The sequence below is a fragment of the Centroberyx affinis genome, unplaced genomic scaffold (assembly GCF_046629955.1).
Source record: "Centroberyx affinis isolate AG114_WGS23_722 - 3 ecotype Tasmania unplaced genomic scaffold, CSIRO-AGI_Caff_v1 ptg000970l_1, whole genome shotgun sequence".
In the NCBI taxonomy this organism is placed as follows: domain Eukaryota; kingdom Metazoa; phylum Chordata; class Actinopteri; order Beryciformes; family Berycidae; genus Centroberyx; species Centroberyx affinis.
The window spans coordinates 71,731-91,460 of NW_027279541.1; the positions used below are offsets into that span (position 1 = coordinate 71,731).

The window sequence follows — 19,730 nt, forward strand, 5'->3', positions numbered from 1 at the left end:
TTTTATGCTTCGTACGTTGCTAAGTTCATGGAAACGTCCACTGCATTGTAGTATAAACCGCGGCACAGTAGGCGGCGCGCTCTTTTCAGGATATAACCGACAAGAAGGCTAGAGACCGCAGTTTTATTGACTGATCCAGAGTCAGATCTGTTATTTATTTAGAGTCATAACCTCTGCCGATGAACCTGGACGACACTGTAAGAACTGATCTGAAAACAGTTCTCTTTGCTTTCCGGTTACGTGTGTGGAGGCGGCACCGCGCGCCGGAAAAAAGGACGGTGGGTTTATTCGTTTAGGGGGCATTGACGACTTGTAGGGGCGGTGTTCATCCATTATGAACGACACTTGATTTAAATGAGACGAAAGCACCGCTCACCCGGGTCACCCCCTTTTATAAATCAGCAAAACCGAATGTTATATTACAAATCAGAGCAGAGGAATTTTCATAAAACGAAAGCCGAGCCCCCCTCGCAGTTTACCACCTAGCCAGGAAGGCGACTGTTACTTTAGCTCAAGTCCATGTCAGTCGGCAAAATACCGCAGAAACGTAGTTCTAATTCACACCGCGGACACCCTGGAAGCACCGGAGCGACCTCAGACAGATGCACAGCAACATGAACTTCATGTGAACATCGTTACGGCAAGATGTGAAATGAACCAGGAGAAAACAGCGACGGAGGCCAACGACATCATGTTGGTCCGGGGCTCTGTAAGTCCGCTAGCTAGCTGAGTTAGCACTGTCGGCTAATGCCAATCTATACCGTGCGTTAACGTAATTTTCAAACAAAGACGTTACTATAAATACTTGACAGCTGTTGTACTCTGGTGGATAGAGGGTTATAAGATAATTGGGATGTCATGGATATTTCGTTGGCGTTGCTAGCCAACAGGTTAGCGGCTAGTTCAAAGGGCTAAAGATGTGAGGTAACGTTAGCTAGCGTCGTTAACCAAAGCCAACAACACGGAACACGCAGTGCCGGTGGCGGTGGCCAATAACTGGCTTTTAGTTAGCTAACGTTAACGTAGTTCTTTCGTCAGCTAGCTAACGATAATATTACTAGCTACTGAATATAAACACTGGACGAGTCCAGACATTTGACAATGAGCAAGTAAGCCAGCTTGATACTTGGATACACGGACGTTCCGTACCGTTGGTCAGCTGTGTTCATATGACTGTTTATCTTTTACACAGAACAGAGCTGTGTGAAAGATAAACAGGACGGCACGCCAAACTCCGTCAAGAAATCTTGTAGTTTAGTGCTTATAATGATTATCGGCAAAGGTACATATCGGAAGAACAAGACTTAAGACCTTTTACGAATCTGTATTTTATTCTGGCAAGGACGGCATGCATATAGGGTTTCGTTTATACTACTTAATGACTTTACCGGTGTCCTTTGTTGCCGGAAACAGACAAAAATGTCATATTGTTACCTCCTAACCACAGCACTGTAGAGCTCCATAGAGAATGAAAGGGGAGAGTGTGGAGGAGGTGACAGTGAAGGTACCAGGGATGTTCCTGGCTGTCAGGGTTTATTTTGTGGTTTGGAAGTGTCAGCACTGCTGTAACATGAACCTCATGTGGGCGTAAAAGAACAAACCTTCAGTAAGCCCATAAATCACTTGCCCATTTAGTGTCTATGGAGTAACTGCAGGCTGCATGTCTTGATGGCTTTACAGATTATGGTCTTGTTGCTGTGGTTTCTAGCTTTGAGAGTGAGTTGATGAAGTTTTCAGATACTGATTGAAATATCCTATGAAACATGAATAAACAAATTTCATAAATTAACTAGTATTCCCCCTTTAAAAGGCAAGTATGAACTCTAGAATAACAGTGTTTCCAGTGGCACGGGAAAGCATGGAAGTAAAAGATTTCCCTATTGTGATCAAGTCAGCAGGTCAATAATTGAAAAGGCAGGTCGAGAGAGAGAGTAGTGTTTCCTCTGTTTTTGTGTGCTTGCTTTCACTTCCAGTATCAGATTGAGAACCTGTTGTGGATCCAAAATGGCTCTTATTTAGATACTTAAACCATGACTCATAGAACAACTACACAGTAATTTACTTATGTGTTTGTTTTTGGTGAACTACAAGCCCATATTAGGGCTGGGCGATATGGTTGAAATCAATATCACGATAATCATAAGGATTTTTCTCTATCAATATATATCACAATATGTTCATGTATGCAAAATCACGTTAAATAATCAAATTAATGTTCATCTCATTGAACTTAACGATAAACGATAATATTGAATTATCGCCCAGCCCTAGCCCATATGATGGATTTACATGCTGTTTAGGTTTTCCAGAAGTGGCAACATTCCAGCAAGAGCCGAATGAATATATTAGAATAACTAGAGAAGACTGATGATGTTCACGTTTTAAGTGTTAAGCTGAGACTCGTATCCAGAATGAGTTGAAATGAGCGCAACTGGAGAATACATCTAAATTTCTGGATCACCAAAATGACAAGCAGCCAGCAGTAAGGAGGTCAAGGGTCAGACCCACGGCGCCCTGATGATATTCCTGTAACCAGGTAGTCATGTAGAGGTGGAGGGCTGTGTGTTGAGGGTGAGGCTGAGCGGAGGAGACGTTTGGTCCAGCAGACTGCCACAGATGAATAGTTAATGTTGCTGATGCTCTTCGCTCCGCAGCACGGCCGAGGCCGAGCCAAAGTGTCTCATGCGGTGGTGGTGATCTTCCTGGAGTTCTTCGCCTGGGGGCTGCTGACCACGCCCATGCTGACCGTGAGTACACACACACACACACACACACTCCGTACATCAACACAGGCGTCAACATCAGCAGCAGCTGATAAATCTTAAAGTTTGTGATAGAGAGAATCGAGACGCTCGACTACAAAACCTAAACTTTATCAGGTACTGACCCAAAAAAACATAAACTATAGAAACATTTTGGTGTGTTTCCATCAGCTGGTTGAAGTGCATAAATCGTCTCAGTCTTTTAAGATTTTTTTTTTTTTTTTTGTATTTATTAGTGTTGGGCAAGTTGTTATAGTTCTTTACTGTCAGACAAGCTCCCCACGGGTCCTTGAACTCCTTGAAAGTCTGTGAATTTGAGAAAAAAAATCAAGGCCTTAAAAGTTTTTGAAAATAGACATGGGTCATTGAAAGTGCTTGAATTTATATATTTTGTGCAGTAAAAGAAATTGAAGTTCTTTTGATATTTTTCTTATTTAACATTAGTAAATAGGTTACGGTCTGCTGTCTGCATGTGTGTCTCCTGCCGTCTGTGCTCCTTGTTTCACGCTCCTCCTGCCTGGAGAAAGTGTGACGGTCACCTGCTGCATGAGTGACTGAAGTCGAATATTCTCAGTGTTGGAACAGTAATTAACCTTGATCCGTGTCTCAAACTGTGCCGTGTTGGGTCCTTGAATTTGAGGGAACTGGGCCTGGAAAGTCCTTGAAAAGTCCTTGAGTTTGATGTTTAAGAAGGTGTGGGAGCCCTGGTCAGATAATGTCGGCCATACTTCTTGCTGTTTGAAAACAAAAACAAAGACTCTGTGAATTTCTAATGTACCAACTAATGGCCGTACAACCGCGATGGAGACTTCTACCTGTTAGAAACAACACAATGATATTGTGTATAGAAATGTGTGATATTTCTGGAGTTCACAGTGGACTAGATATTTCACAGACAACATTTCAAAACACCCAGAGCCACTTCTGAGCTGTCATAGAGACATCGAAGCGTTCGCCGGGCCTGCATCTTTATTTATTTGACAAACGCATCACTATTTACCACCTGACTCCTTTATCGACAAAACGTTTTCCGCTTCAAACCAGCATATAAACATTTTGCACTAGTGAGGAAATTTAATCAGATTTTGCTGTTTCCGTTCAGCCTTTCTAATTGGAAACATAAAAATTCACAAAACAGTAATTGGTTGGAAACCCAGGCAGAGAAGTGTAGGAGTTTGTAAACCCGCCTGTTCTTCTTCTTCTTCTCTTCCTTCAGGTCCTGCGGGAGACGTTTCCTCAGCACACCTTCCTGATGAACGGCCTGGTGCAGGGGGTGAAGGTCAGTCCTGCCAGTCACATCCTCCATGTGATGAGATCAAACTTTAATCACTATTGTATTGTATGGTGTCAATTGGCAACAGAGAGAAGCAAAATGGACGCATTTATTTGTATGAAAAAGTTGCAGATTATTAACTTTAATGATGCGTTTTGCGTTTACGGAAGCAACAATGGTCTTTTTTTTTTTTTTTTCAATAAATCTAAGAAGGCAGAAGAAATATAAAAAGCCACAGTCTAGATTGAAATCTTTATTATTGCAGTGTGTAGGTTTGTGCCTCCAGAGTCCAAAACAACGAGTGCTCATCACCAAAAAAACAAGAACCTCGCAGATTATCCCTTTAACGGTTTTGCATGTACTTTGCAGGATGGGATGTCTTTGTTGACATTGTGTTGTGTACTTTTCTGTGTGTGTGTGTGTGTGTGTGTGTGTGTGTGTGTTTTCAGGGCCTCTTGTCGTTCCTGTCGGCTCCTCTGATTGGTGCGCTGTCAGACGTCTGGGGCAGGAAGTCCTTCCTCCTCATGACGGTCTTCTTCACCTGCGCCCCCATCCCCCTCATGAGGATCAGCCCCTGGTAAGACACACCTGTGTGTGTGTGTGTGTGTGTGTGTGTGTGTACATCAGATGCACAGCCTTGGGTGCAGGGTAAAATGTGCGAGGCCGGAGCGTTCATACATGTTAGATTGTAGTTGACGTGTTGCTTATAGAACTGATCCATTCATGTTCCTGTCTCCAGCTGCGGCCGGTCAGCAGGACAGAGGAGGATCACCGGAGACTCGGACAGTTTCAAACTTTACTGAAAACTTCATGATCTCCGTTTCCTGAGCATGCTCAGTTTCAGCCTCTCCTCCTGTTTTCTGCTGTCAGTCTCTGTCTCCTCTGAAACTAGTGGTGTAACGGACCGTAGTTGATCTGTGATCCGTACGGACCCCCCCACCCCCACCCCCCACGGTTCGGAACACATGTGAACCGCAGATTAATTGCAAAGTTTAACCGTCATAGTGTGAAATACAGTTTTACTGCCGCTGTTACTTTTTAAAGTAATAATTCCCTAAATCTGGATGCAGAGTTGCAGTGAAAAGACACAGACAGACAGATGCTGCTGTGTTTCACTCTGAAGAACAATGATTGCGTTAGGGAAGAAAAAAAAAGGAAGAGCGACTGATTTAAAAGCCGTCGCTTTCGCCTCCATTGAGTGAAATCCCATAGGCTGTGACTTGACTTCGGGCATTTTCAGTGGTGAAACTGGGAAACTGGGAAACTGGACATGCTTGTCACCATTGAAATAGATCACAAGACTGTGATGTTTATTTCAGCTTGGGCAACATGCTGCCTTCCCTTCACACACAGCTCCACTCGGAGAAGCTCCGGTCTCTCTGCCTGTCTGTGGCAGAGCCTTCAGTGTTGATAGGCTGTTACTCGTGACGTGTAACCAATCAGATGTTGTGGGCGGGACATTGAGCGAGACTACAGAGTGCTTCAGCCTCTGGAAGGCAGAGGAGCGTCAGGCGGTCCAGAGAGAGTCCTGGTTGGATTCAGGTGTTTACAGTCTGATCCGCTTCAATAATGAGACTGAAACCAGAATCCTGCACATGTCTTCATGTGATTCTGCTTACTGACTATGACCTTATTCAGGTTCAGGGGATCATGGATATTTCTTATTCAGACTGTTGTCTTAATCTGGTTCATATCAGATTGTTGCTGTCCATGTAAACGTAGTTCCTGTAAGTCAAGCTGAGTTCCTGCTCCTGCACTATGCTGCATTTTAAATTACCAAACATCAAAGTCATTTAAATCAGTGAATCTCAACCTTTTTCATATCAAGGACCCCGTATTTAGTCCACATTAGAGCCACAGACCTCTAACTTGATGAGAATTTGTCTCTCGGACCCAAATCTGAGAATATTTTCAATGTTGGATATAATTTTGCCCAGAATTCCAAGACTGTCTGTATTGTAGGTAGAGAGATAACAGTGGAACTATGGTCAAAACAGTCATTCTTCTACATTCTCTAATTGTGTTCACTTCTTGTAAATGAATTAATGCTGAAGTTTAACAATTCATCAGTTTGTTGGGGACCCCCTGGAACCCCCTCAAGGACCCCTGGTGGTCCCCGGACCCCACGTTGAGAATCACTGATTTAAATTGTCAAGGGAATCTCCAATGCTGATGATTCAGTCTGTAGCTGCTGATTCCTGCTGTTTTCCTCCAGTAACTCAAACCCAGAGTTTAGTCCGGTTCGACTGCAGCCTGCTGCCTCTCCTGCTGGACTGAGCAGTGTTGTAGCCTAGCTGCTGTGTTTCTGAGACTCTGGAGTCTCTCAGGACCAGACAGAAACCGGTCCGGTGCCTCGGTTAGAGTTCATCCAGGACGTTCTTTGGTCTCTGTGCTGCTCATGACTCGGGAGTGTGAGCGGTCACATGCTGCTCATGTAAGGCTGAGAGCTGAGAAACAGACCTGATGCTGCAGGACAGACCGCTAGCCGGCCAGCTCAGCAGGAGCCATGTTACAGGGCTCCTGCAGGTCTGGAGAGTCTGCAAGTGTATGGAAAAAGACTTGGGTATTTTCTAGGTCTTGAAAAGTTTGGAAATCACACAAAAATGTTTGGAAAATATCGGGAAAATATTGTTCTAATGTCCCGATGTACATGTAAACATTTTCTGTTGTTTAGACGCCTGTCATCTAAAATATTCTGGTATTTGTCTCTGTGAAAAATAATCTTCATCATCCATGGAGTGATGTGGCAGTTTTTATACTGATTCTTTTTGTGGATCAGTCACTAAAAAACACCGGCAACACCGTCAAGGTTTTAATCAGCAGAATCTACCAAAAATATTTGACTTGTTTCCAGCTTGTTTCACACATTCCTGTTCAGATTCTGCAAACCTCATCCATGAGACACGAGCAGGACTCCTGGTCCTCGGGACTCAGAGTCCTGCTGGTTTTCTGGCATCCCAGATGTAAAATAGTCTGATTAGATGCTGGAATGAAAAGCAGCAGGACTGAAGACCGCTGCTGTAACTGAATCAATGAGACCGATCACAGTCTGACTGAGGCAATTCCCTGATTATTCCACTGCTCTTGTAAACAGCAGAGTGTGATTTCCTTCATCAGATAAAGGCTGTTATCACATTATGAGAAACCTGTTTAACACAGCAGGATTTTCACCAGTCTTTACAATTATTCTGTGCGTGTTTACCCTCAGTCTGTATTCTTTACATTCTGTGTGTGTTTATGTATGTATGTATGTATGTATGAATGATGTCCTGTATGTATATTTATGTGTTTTTGTATATGTGCATGTATACATATAGATATTCGTGTATATTTTACTCCTTTTTATTTTATTTTTTCTCTCTTGTAAAGCACTTTGTAACTACGGTTTTGGAAGGTGCTTTATAAATACAGATTTACTTACTACATCTGAGCACGAGCACAAAGAGAAGGAAGCAGGAAACATCTAAGTTTGTTTGTTTTGCAAAGTAGCGAGACAGAAACCTGACCAGATGAAAATCAGCTTTGTGCGGCTTAGTTTGAGTTTTACGTCACTTCCTTACAGAGAGAAATCAACTCTGACTGGATCATGTAAACCAGAGTTCTCCCTGTTATCACATGACTAGAGTGCATGGAAACGGGTCGTAACCTGATTATTTCCAGTTAGCGGGTTATTAGTGTTCAGTAACAGAGGTGGGGACTCGAGTCACGTGACTTGGGACTGGAGTTGCAGTTCTAATAGCTTGAGACTTGACGCATAAATTGAAGACTTGAGACTTGACTTGACTTGGGTTCTGGTGACTTGAGACTGGACTTGGGTTCTGGTGACTTGGGACTTGACTCTGACTTGTACTCTGATGACTTGAAAAGGTTTCTAAAGTCTTGACTTGAGATCTTGTGTAAATGACTTAGATTGAAAGTGATGAGATTTGTTCCAGCAGACGACTGAATTTAAATTCTGTTTTCTGAATTTGTATGGAATGATTGAATTTATTGAAGTTGAAACTGATTATAGAAATCAAACTCATGATGCTCTTACCAAGTTTTTATCCTATTAAAACCATATTGCATTGAAAAGTCCTAGATATTTAGTTTTCTTTAAGATATTAAATTGATACTGGACTCTTGATTTGTTCTGACTTGACTTGCTGTTCTACATTTAGACTTGAGACTTGACATTAATGACTTGGACTTGACTTGGTAATCTACATTTAGCCTTGAGACTGACTTGGGACTCGAGTGAAGTTGACCTGGTCACACCTCTGTCATGTAAACATTCTCTCTCAGCTTGTGTTTGGTGTCTCTGACCCGTCTCTCCCTCTGTCTCAGGTGGTATTTCGCTCTGATCTCGGTCTCTGGGATCTTCGCTGTGACCTTCTCGGTGATCTTCGCCTACGTCGCCGACATCACAGAGGAGCATGAGCGCAGCACGGCCTACGGACTGGTAACGGCTTCATTAACACTCGGCATGTTAGATCACAGTCAAGTCCTTTATATAGGAGGTGACTTCAGCCAGCAGGTTGGTCACAAAACGCTTCACAGAGCAACAAGGGACAGAACTCAGATAAAACAAGAAGGAACAAACAGGTGATCAGGAGAGCGTTGATGCTTCTTATCTATAATCTATAATTACTACGTCTGCATAATTGACCGGCAGTGGAGACCACATACTTTATATAATAGCATATTGTGTACAGATAATGGAGGCCCTGTGTGTATTCATAGCACTCACAGGCTGTTTCATGGCATTTCCGGCCATTATGGTGCTGTGCCGTGAACATGAGTCAGCGGCAGGACAGGGAGTGAAATCCACCTCAGATGCACGGTTCACTTTCCCTCAGCCTGCCTCGTCTACTTCTGCCTGGTAGTGGTTTCCTACGTTTCCCAGAATGCCTTTCAACAACCCCCCCCCCCCCAGAGAAAGCAGTTCTGTGTGCTGTGTACATGAAAGTGGAGAGAGAGAGATGGTGATAGTGGAGTGATTTTTTTTCTCGTTGAGGAAAAGTGAGAGTGATGAGCAATGTCCGGTTGTTCAGTAATGTACTTCACACATTACTGACAACAGATCCACAAAGATGGAAGCTGTGTCTGCAGTGCATGCTGGTCTCTCTCCTGCTCCTGTGGGTGGAGAAACTGGTCTCTCTCCTCTTCTCCGATGGATCTCTCCCTGTATGATTGTTGAACGTTTCTTGGTGCAAAATGGCGGCTCCAGAAAGAAGCCCTCGCTCTTTGATTCTGAGGGACTGACACCAAAACCTGATGTTTACCGCTGAGGTTTTACATCCTGAAACATTTTCTCATGTCAAGCTTCTTTGTAGCTGCTGGAAAGACGACCCAGAAATGCAAGGAACCAATAGCTATTCTTTAACATTGATTAAAGCTCTGTGTAGCTCTGGTAGAGTCTTGGGTCGTGTCTCAAATCAGTGATTCTGTGATCTGTTGCTCCGGTAGAGCAGACTGGAGAATTGTGTTTTTTTTCTCTCTCCATTCACTGCCATTGTCTGGAGGAACAGTCTGAAAATCACTTCTAGCACATTAAGGAACAAAGCAGATTCTGACAATATATAAAAAACTAGTCCTGCTGCTGAATTGTTTTCAAGTGAATCTCTTTCTTTATGTTTATTAAACCTTTCAGTCTGAACAAGTGGAACACTGAAATCCAGTCGGAGGAAACTTATGATGGAACGAAGAAAATAATATCTTTACCAATAATTGTAAATAGGTGAAAAAAATGGGAGACATGACTTTGACAAAGCAGAGTCCGCAAATATATATAAAAAAGAGTCACTTTTTTCACCTATTTACAATTATTTGTATTGTAGTATTTTCTCCGTTCCACCTGCATAAGTTTTCCTGGAGTTCTGTGTTTCACTTGTTCAAACTGAAAGGTCAGAACAGTCTCAGCTGTTTACCTGTCAGCTTCAGTGTTTATGGTTCTGAGTCGACCTCCGGGCCGGGCCGATGAACCGAAAAATCACCGATACAGACATTATGAATCTCTAACCGACTAATTTAGTCCGTGTCTGTATGTGTGAAGAAAGGTTTCCCACAACATCCAGTCAGCTCTGAGCTTCAGTCAGGACAAACAGCCTGCCATCCATGCAGCAGTAATGTCTAACACGCAGCAGGTCATGTGACTGCAGCATGTGACGCGACGCCTGAAGGTTTCACATAGTTTCATACAGGAGAGGCCGAGCTCGACTCTACTATATTCTACTGAGACATCTGAGGCTCCGTTTTCTCCTGATGTCACATTTTGAAGACTGAAACTTACAAGAAGCTGAAGCGGGAATCTGCAAGATAGTCAAAATAAAAATATATGGAAATATGAAATGCAAAATATGTAGGAAACCTTTGTGTCATGTCCTTACCCCCCTCCTGGTTCTGTGTCTTACCAGGTCTCAGTGAGGTTTACAGAGTAGTTAGTTATAGTAACACATGTCTAAGTCCTTACACCCCTTCTGGTTCTGTGTCTTACCAGGTCTCAGTGAGGTTTACAGAGTAGTTAGTTATAGTAACCCATGTCTAAGTCCTTACCCCCCTTCTGGTTCTGTGTCTTACCAGGTCTCAGTGAGGTTTACAGAGTAGTTAGTTATAGTAACCCATGTCTAAGTCCTTACCCCCCTTCTGGTTCTGTGTCTTACCAGGTCTCAGTGAGGTTTACAGAGTAGTTAGTTATAGTAACCCATGTCTAAGTCCTTACACCCCTTCTGGTTCTGTGTCTTACCAGGTCTCAGTGAGGTTTACAGAGTAGTTAGTTATAGTAACCCATGTCTAAGTCCTTACACCCCTTCTGGTTCTGTGTCTTACCAGGTCTCGGAGACATTTCAGCAGTAGTTAGTTATAGTAACCCATGTCTAAGTCCTTACACCCCTTCTGGTTCTGTGTCTTACCAGGTCTCAGTGAGGTTTACAGAGTAGTTAGTTATAGTAACCCATGTCTAAGTCCTTACCCCCCTTCTGGTTCTGTGTCTTACCAGGTCTCGGAGACATTTCAGCAGTAGTTAGTTATAGTAACCCATGTCTAAGTCCTTACACCCCTTCTGGTTCTGTGTCTTACCAGGTCTCAGTGAGGTTTACAGAGTAGTTAGTTATAGTAACCCATGTCTAAGTCCTTACACACCCCTCCTGGTTCTGTGTCTTACCAGGTCTCTGCGACCTTCGCGGCCAGCCTGGTGACCAGCCCGGCCATCGGGGCGTACCTGTCGTCGAAGTACGGCGACAGCCTGGTGGTCCTGGTTGCCACGGTGATCGCCGTGGCCGACATCGCCTTCGTGTTCTTCGTCGTCCCGGAGTCGCTGCCGGACAAGATGAGGCTGACCTCCTGGGGCTTCCCCATCTCCTGGGAGCAGGCCGACCCCTTCGCCGTGAGTCCACACACACACACACACACACACACACACACACACACACACACACACACACACACACACACACACACACACACACACACACACACACACACACACACACACACACACACACACACACACACCCCGGCTTAAGGGCATAAACATGGAGATTAGTGAACGTTAACACCAAATGATGATTTTTATGATTCTCCCTTTTGTGGTTCTTGTCTGTAATTATTAATTGGATCTTCAGTTATTTCAGTTGTGAAATCTTCTGTTTCATTCTAACTGGCATTCAGCAGGGGCCGGATTCACCAATGGGTTCTTAAGATAGATCTTAAGAAATGACATAAGAGGAAATTTTAGGAAGTTCTTAAGAAGGCTCTTAAGTGCAATTCCTCAATATTTTCTTAGTAACAGTCTCATTTCTTACGAATTTCTTTAATTTTCCTACTTAAGAACTTCTAAAAATAGGGCCTGAATTAATTCTGGTTAATAAACTTTAGGCTTACTGCCATTGAGGCTAGGAGACAAGGCTAGGAGTCTAGGAGACAAGGCTAGGAGGCTAGGAGACAAGGCTAGGAGGCAACCCAAAGTGCTTCCATCTACAAAACAATTGGGGAAAAACCTATTTAGAGCAACTAGAGCAAAGATTTAAACATTGGTTGCTGTTGGTAACTGTAGAATGTGCAGCTTATTTCCAACAGACATGAGACAGAGGCCTACCTGGCCCTACACCAAATAAAGCTTTACAATAAATGTTCATCTTAATGTTAGGTGTAGGGGAACCTATGAAGACTTTGAACTATAACCTACTTGTCTAAAATGTGTTTAAATATATGATATTAGAGGCTTACCTTTTCACTGTAGGAGTTTTAAGACAGGTGAAGGGCCGTCTTAAAGTTAAGAAAAAAAAAACTTTCATTTCAAGAATACCATTTATTCCTAAGTTTTTTCTTAGGAAGAAACATAAGAAGAAAGTTAAGAAAATCTATAACAACTGTTTTTGAGAATAGCATTTTTTCCTATTTTTTTTCTTAAGACTAAAGTTAAGAAAAAAATGGCACTTGAGGAGATTTCTTTTGTGAATCTGGCCCCAGGTCTTTAAAGCCTTTAATGTCTTTAAGGTTGAGTTGTGAAACTTGCAGACAGCCTGAGTGTTTCTAGTCTCCAGGTCGCTCGCTGTGTGAAAGCAGAGGAACTTTGTGTCTTTGCACTGAGAACAGACCGATCCATTTGCTGAGTTAAGACCCTCCTAACCTATTACTGATAAAGAGCCAGGCTTAATCCATCCTGACGCCTAATCTGTGACCCCTGACCTCTGACCTCTTAAGGTGGACTCTTCATTAACGGCTAATGGTTATTGCTCTGACTCTCGGCACACAAAAGTAGAGAAGATAGAATGAATTATAAGATGAATTATCTTTCTTTACCTTTTACAAAGCACTTTTAAAAACAGTTACACTTTATAATAAAACTGGATGGTACAAACACATGGGGGCAACAGGAGCTGAAGAGTGGAAAACAATCTAGAAATATAAAATCAAATCAAGTGACATAATTTGATAAAGGAATGTTTATAAAATAGAGTGTGGGCCTTGTTGTAGTTCAGTGAGTTAAGCAAGGCAACACTGGCAGGCTGTTTGATGGTTATAAGACAAGTGACAGATGTAAAAAAGACAGAGGTGTGTGTCGTCCACAGTGTCTTGTACTGTTGTCGAAATATGTAAGGTCGCAGGCGCCGTCATTGATTTGTCTTGTGTTTTCATTGGCTGGACCAAGCGTTCTGTCGTTGCCATGGAGATGGAAACAGATGCCTAATTGCTTTGTTCGAGTGGGATAAAAAATAGTATAGAAGTAGTAAAAATAGTAACGTCACGGAGGGATTTTAAAGACGCACCAAAAAACAAGGAACTGGGGGAAGTTGGGTCGGAGGTGTTGGACAGACAGGTCTTCTGACAGGGAACCTTCAGCTTATTATGTCCCTTTAATTTACTATAATGTCAACTTGATTAGCTACTGTAGCTCTGTGTGGCAACAAATGCAGCAGTTCACAATCACAAGCTAAACGCTCGGCATTAACAGTAATTACACCGTACTTCAATGTTTGTTTTTTTTATGGTAACGTTACATGCTGGATATTGCTAACGTTAGCTTGTGTGTGTGTGTGTGTGTGTGTGTGTGTGTGTGTGTGTGTGTGTGTGTGTGTGTACTTGAGACAGCTTGTGCAGACGTCTCCTGATACGTTTTTTGATCATAAACGCCTCAGTGTGTGTGAAACAGCCTTTAGAGTTCAAATCCCACTGGAGCGACCCAAACCGAAACTGTTTATACTCATGGCACAGTGAAGTGCTTTGGATGGATGTGTTTGCCCAGATGTCAGCTGACTGATCGATTAGTCGGTTGATGTATTGATCTGTGTGTGTGTGTGTGTGTGTGTGTGTGTGTGTGTGGTCAGTCTCTGCGTCGCGTGGGGAAAGACACCACCGTGCTGCTGATCTGCGTCACCGTGTTCCTGTCCTACCTGCCAGAGGCCGGACAGTACTCCAGCTTCTTCCTCTACCTGAAACAGGTGAGACACACACACACACACACACACACACACAAACACACACACACGGGTGTAACAGTGTTCCTGTCTTCCCTTGCTGAGGCAGCGTCCGGTCCATAGACACAACATGGAAACTGAGTCTTGAGTTTATTAGATACAACAAAAACATTTTTTTTTCTCCACCAGCCACTCATGGCACTAAGAAAATTTCTGAATGAGTGAGCTGTGTGTGGGATCATGGACACTCCTCCAACACAGCTGTGGACTATTACGCAATCATGGGCTGTTTTTAAGCACTATGTCACTTTATGATTGATTTGTCTTGAGAAACATCGACTCTTTTTAATAAATCAATGCAGAGGTGATAAGTGTGTGCGGGAATTTCCTTTTTTTCTTTGGACTAAGAAAATTTCTACCTGTCACTCAGAATTTCTACCTGCCACTTATGAAACTCTCATGAAAGCCCAACCAATCACATCGTTCCTCCTTTTCTGAAACCCTCCGTTTCTCACTGAAGTATCTTTTTCTTTTTTAATCTTCCCTGCTGTGCAATCTGTCCACAGCTTCTTGACTCTTTTGTTTTTTCTGGTGGTTTAATTATTCCCGGAAAATGTCGCCACGGTGGCAGGTGACTGGACGATTTTTACAGCCATCAGTTTACCCGCATGTGGTGGGTGGCAGGTGTTGATTTCAGACCCTGCTTACCCTCCTCATCCACTTTTACCTCAGGATCACTCAGTCTCAATTAGAAAATGTTCTTCCTTTCTCCTGAGCTCGTAAGTCTTCTACTAACACAGGAATCACAGGGTCACAGGAATATTTGGTAATTTAGGAACTGAAGTTTATATTTCTGTGATGAAACCGTCGCCCAAATAACCTCAAATTAAATTCACAGATGTAGTTTCACTTTCCTTCACTCTGTCTGTTCCAGGTGATCGAGTTTACTCCTGCAGCCATCGCCGCTTTCATCGCCATGGTGGGAATCCTGTCTATAGTCGCTCAGGTACAGTGCTCCTCTGTGGAGAAATCTCTGCTGCCGCCATCTTGGAGGACTCAGCAGGGAGTTGGTCCATCCTGCTGGCTGTACATGTTTTAATAACGGAGAGAGAGAGAGAGAGACAGAGACACACAGAGAGAGAGAGAGAGAGAGAGAGAGAGAGAGAGAGAGAGAGAGAGAGACACAGAGAGAGACAGAGACAGACAGAGACACAGAGAGAGAGAGACACACACACAGAGAGAGAGAGAGAGGAAGAGGGAGAGAGACAGAGAGAGAGAGAGACAGGAAGAGGGAGGGAGAGAGAAAGAGAGAGAAAGAGGAGAGAGAGAGACGGACGGAGAGAGGGAAAGAAAGAAGGAGAGAGAGAGAAAGAGGGACAGACAGACAGAGTGATGTTCTCAGGTTCCCATGGGCCTTGAAGAGGCTCTGAGAGTCTGACTGGACTGATGGACATTCCTCAGTCCTCTTCATCTGACTTCATCTTAGTTAAATCTTTTAAGTGATTAAGAGCAACGAGCTCGAAACGTCACTTTTCATCATTTTACAAGGTTCCTACGCAGGTCTGGAAAGTCTGGAAAAGTATTAAAAATGAATTTGATCATTTCCAGGTCTTGAATAGTTTGGGAATTTGAAAAAATGTCTGGAAAAGTATGGAAAATGTTGCGGTTCAGGTCCGATACACACATGATTCTAGCTTTTATGTTGTTGTAGAGCCACTTTGAGTCCACAGTTTTTGTTGATGTGAAGAATAATGTTCAGATAGAGGGACGCTCTTATTACCCAGCCGCTGTCAGCATGCATTATATCAAATACCCACCAAAATCAAATCCGGTCAAGAACATAGGGTCTGGGAAAAATATGGAATTTTAAAATGGAAAGCGTGTAGGAACCCTGCCAATCATCTCACATATTCTGATATTTGTCTCTGTGAAGAACAATCTTCATCTATACAGTGATATGACCTAGTTAGCAGGGGCAAGATGTCTGTCTGCGTAAATCATATTGAACACCAGACAAAATCTTCAAAACAAGTCAAGGTCTGGAAAAAGTATGGAATTTTTTAATTGAAAATGTGTAGGAAGCCTGATTTTAGCTGTTTGCTGCTATGTCTGTGTGATTATTATTTTATTTTTTCCTATCACCATTAATGCTCATGAAAAGTCTAAACCCACAGATGTATTTCCCACAGTTGAAAAAAGAAAATAATCAAGCCACACTATGAAGTAGTTTTATTGGTAAAGGGCTGCAGGCCTCAGACTCCTGACATGATGTTCTGCTGCTGAGCCGAACTGCTGATCTACAAATCCAACTGCACACTGGAAAAAAACTTTCACTGTATTCAAACAGAGCAAATCTTACGCAACATCTCAGTTTTTTATTAAAAATGTTTCTTCTTTGTTGAAAAATCTAACATATTGAAACATCTGTGCCTATATACCGTATTGCTTCTGACTGGAAATACAGAACTGTGATTGGACTCTTCATGGACAGTAATGGAGATGGGAAGAACCATGTAACTCTTCTCCAGTGGACATTTTAGATTTTTGGGTTCTCGCTGTGTTGATACTTGTGATTCAATGGTGGGTCATTATGTTATGTAGTAGTTATTCTCTCTCAATTCAATTCAATGTGCTTTATTGGCATGAAATTTTCTATAGATATTCTCTCTCTCTCTCTCTCTCTCTCTCTCTCTCTCTCTCTCTCTCTCTCTCTCTCTCTCTCTCTCTCTCTCTCTCTCTCTCTCAGACTCTGTTTCTCAGTGTCTTGATGCGGACCATTGGTAATAAGAAGACAGTCCTTCTGGGTCTGGGCTTCCAGCTCTTCCAGCTCGCCTGGTACGGCTTCGGCTCCGAACCCTGGTGAGTCTGCTGTGTGTGTGTGTGTGTGTGTTGTGCACATGACATATTTCTGTATACACACGTTACCTTTACATACTCAGTATAACAGTGTAAATAGACAATAATACACATTTTGCACGCAGCAAGATGAAGTTGAGCTGAGGTTAACTTTATGCAAATTAGCATCAACGCGCTGAAGCAGCACATCTCGCTGTGTGCTGAAGTTCATGTCAGATGTAAGTGAAGATTTATTTATGCAGCACTTTTTAAAACACATTGTTACAAACTGCTGCACATGGAAAAGTGGCAGAGGATACAGAAACAGTAAAGACAAGATCAAAGTCAGACATGCTGTGTTTAAACTGGAGGACAAACAGACAAAGAGAAAACTTTGGCGAGGCGGGCCGATAAAACTGCAGAAGAAGAAAAAAAAAACACAAAACGAGACAAACGTATAGAAATAAAAATGGGCATAAAAACAAAGATAAAACATTATAAAAAGGCTAACCCGTAGAGATGTGTTTTCTTTTCTTTTCATTTCTTTTCTTTTCTTTTCTTTTTAAACTTTGTTCATTGGGTTTTGCAAGAACATGCAATTGTGTCATCAGAGCATTTATAAAAAGTAAAAAGGTATATATTCCCTCTATAAAAAGACATTATAAAAAAGTGACAATTGACATATTGCTAAACACCAAAACAGCTTACAAAGACTGAGAACACTAAAATAACAAAAAACCATCAGTCAGCTAGTGGTAAACCGTGTCAGTAATAGACCGTAACAGTCAGTACAGCAGCATGTCACCCACACCACAACAAACACAATATTGATCCCCTCCAGACCGCAAAAGTTGCTTCAATCAGGAATGAGTGGGAAATTTATCCTCTGAACAAATTGGAAGAATGGACCCCAGATTTTCCCAAATTTATTGGAGGAGCCACTTAATGAAAGTCCGATTTGAAAATAAAGGATGTGTCTTATCCAGTGGGTATGAGAAGGAGATACAAGGTCAAGATGAATCTTCTAGCCAGTAGGGAGACAAAAGCTAAGATGTGTTTTTTGGATGTAGGGAGGGAAGGCGATGAGGGGAAGAGCCCAAACAACACACTGAGAGCATTTGGTTCTACTTTTTCCCCAGTTATCTCTGATAGGTTATTTTCAGGTGCTGCTTAAAACCATCGACAGATTCGGCAGATCTGACAAATCCAGGTTCGACAGTTCCAGAGAGATGTTTGATCCATATTTACGGAGGAGGAGAAACTGATTGTTGCTCTCTCCAGTTTCCCAGAGCTTTATGATCCATCGTTTGTTGAGTTGTGAACTGAGAGCAGAGAAGCAGGTCAGTTTCCTGCTGTGTGGAAACAGACTCACTGATTCTGGTTCAGTTACAAACAGCTGAGAGTAAAACGGCTTTTTAAAGAAACGAGTGTGGGCGGGCAAAACTGACCTTGTTGAAGCCCCGCCCCCTGGTGAGCAGAACGCCCGCTGCTGCTCAGGAAGCTTTTGGTGTGAGCGCATAGTGACTGCGTGTGTGTGTGTGTGTGTGTGTGCGTGTGTGTGTGTGTGTGTGCAGGATGATGTGGGCAGCAGGAACAGTAGCAGCCATGTCCTCCATCACCTTCCCAGCAGTCTCTGCTCTGGTGTCACGCAGCGCATCACCTGACCAGCAAGGTGAGTCTGTCTGTCTGTCTCTCTCTCTGTCTGTCTGTCTGTCTGTGTCTGTCTCTCGGTCTGTGTCTCTGTCTCTCTGTCTGTCTGTCTGTCTGTGTCTGTCTGTCTGTCTCTCTCTCTGTCTCTCTTGTCTGTCTGTCTCTCTCTCTGTCTCTCTTGTCTGTCTGTCTCTCTCTCTGTCTCTCTTGTCTGTCTGTCTCTCTCTCTGTCTCTCTTGTCTGTCTGTCTCTCTCTCTGTCTCTCTTTTCTGTCTGTCTCTTTCTCTGTCTCTCTGTCTGTCTGTCCCTCTCCCACTGAGCAATTTTATGTTGATTAGAAGTTTAAAACACGTCTAAATGGCCATAGCCGTCTAGGTTAAATTAAGTTTAAATGGGGTTGAAAAGTGAAAGTTTATTAGATGTCTATACATAGACAATATTATCCTGGACTATATGAGAGCTAAAGCATAGACACGGTGTTGAAATCACGTCTTTTGCTCAGTGGGCTGTCTGTCTCTCTCTCTCTTTCTGTCTCCCTCTCCCTCCCTCTCTCTCTCTGTCTCTTTCTGTCTCTCTCTCTCTCTGTCTCTTTCTGTGTCTCTCTCTCTCTCTCTCTCTCTCTGTCTCGCTCTCTTTCTCTCTCTCTCTCTGTCTCTTTCTGTCTCTCTCTCTCTTTCTGTCTCTCTCTCCCTCTCTCTTTCTGTCTGTCTCTCTCTCTCTCTTGTCTGTCTGTCTCTCTGTCTGTCTCTCTCTCTCTCTCTGTCTGTCTCCCTGTCTGTCATGTCTTCATATATTCCCTTTTCTGTGTTCTTTCTTTTTCCTTCTTCCTGTCTCTCTCCTCTTTTATTCTCTTAATAACCCATTTTAGTCTTTTTATTGTGCATCAACTATTTTACTGCTTGTTAAGTATTTGTGTGTGTGTGTGTGTGTGTGTGCAGGCGTGGTGCAGGGCATGATCACAGGTATCAGAGGTTTGTGTAACGGTTTGGGTCCGGCTCTCTACGGCTTCATCTTCTTCCTCTTCAACGTGGAGCTGAGCGACATTCCAGCACCAGGGAGAACGCCGCAGATCGCAGAGGTACACACACACACACACACACACACACACACACACACACACACACACACACACACACACAGACACAGACACAGACACACACACACACACACACACACACACACTACAGGTTTCCAGCTTGTCCTGGGATTCCTGGGAGATCGTGGATTTGTAGAGGACTTTTCCACACAGGGAAAGTCGGGGGAATATCAGGGAGTTTTACATACAGGACACTTTCCAGGATATAGCAGCATGTG

The 19,730-nt window shown here is 43.1% G+C and overlaps 1 protein-coding gene across 1 annotated transcript; it reads left to right on the forward strand.

The window, feature by feature from the left end:
* Positions 1 to 462: 462 nt before the first annotated feature.
* Positions 463 to 19,494, forward strand: LOC139646292 (hippocampus abundant transcript 1 protein-like; the record flags this gene model as incomplete). Its single annotated transcript, XM_071522278.1, has 11 exons — positions 463 to 709; positions 2,655 to 2,747; positions 3,979 to 4,041; positions 4,485 to 4,612; positions 8,362 to 8,476; positions 11,180 to 11,398; positions 13,842 to 13,955; positions 14,866 to 14,937; positions 16,678 to 16,790; positions 18,341 to 18,438; positions 19,355 to 19,494. Coding segments are annotated over exons 1-11 (1,212 nt in total), but the record flags the coding sequence as incomplete, so codon positions are not given.
* Between the last annotated feature and the right edge of the window lie 236 nt (positions 19,495 to 19,730).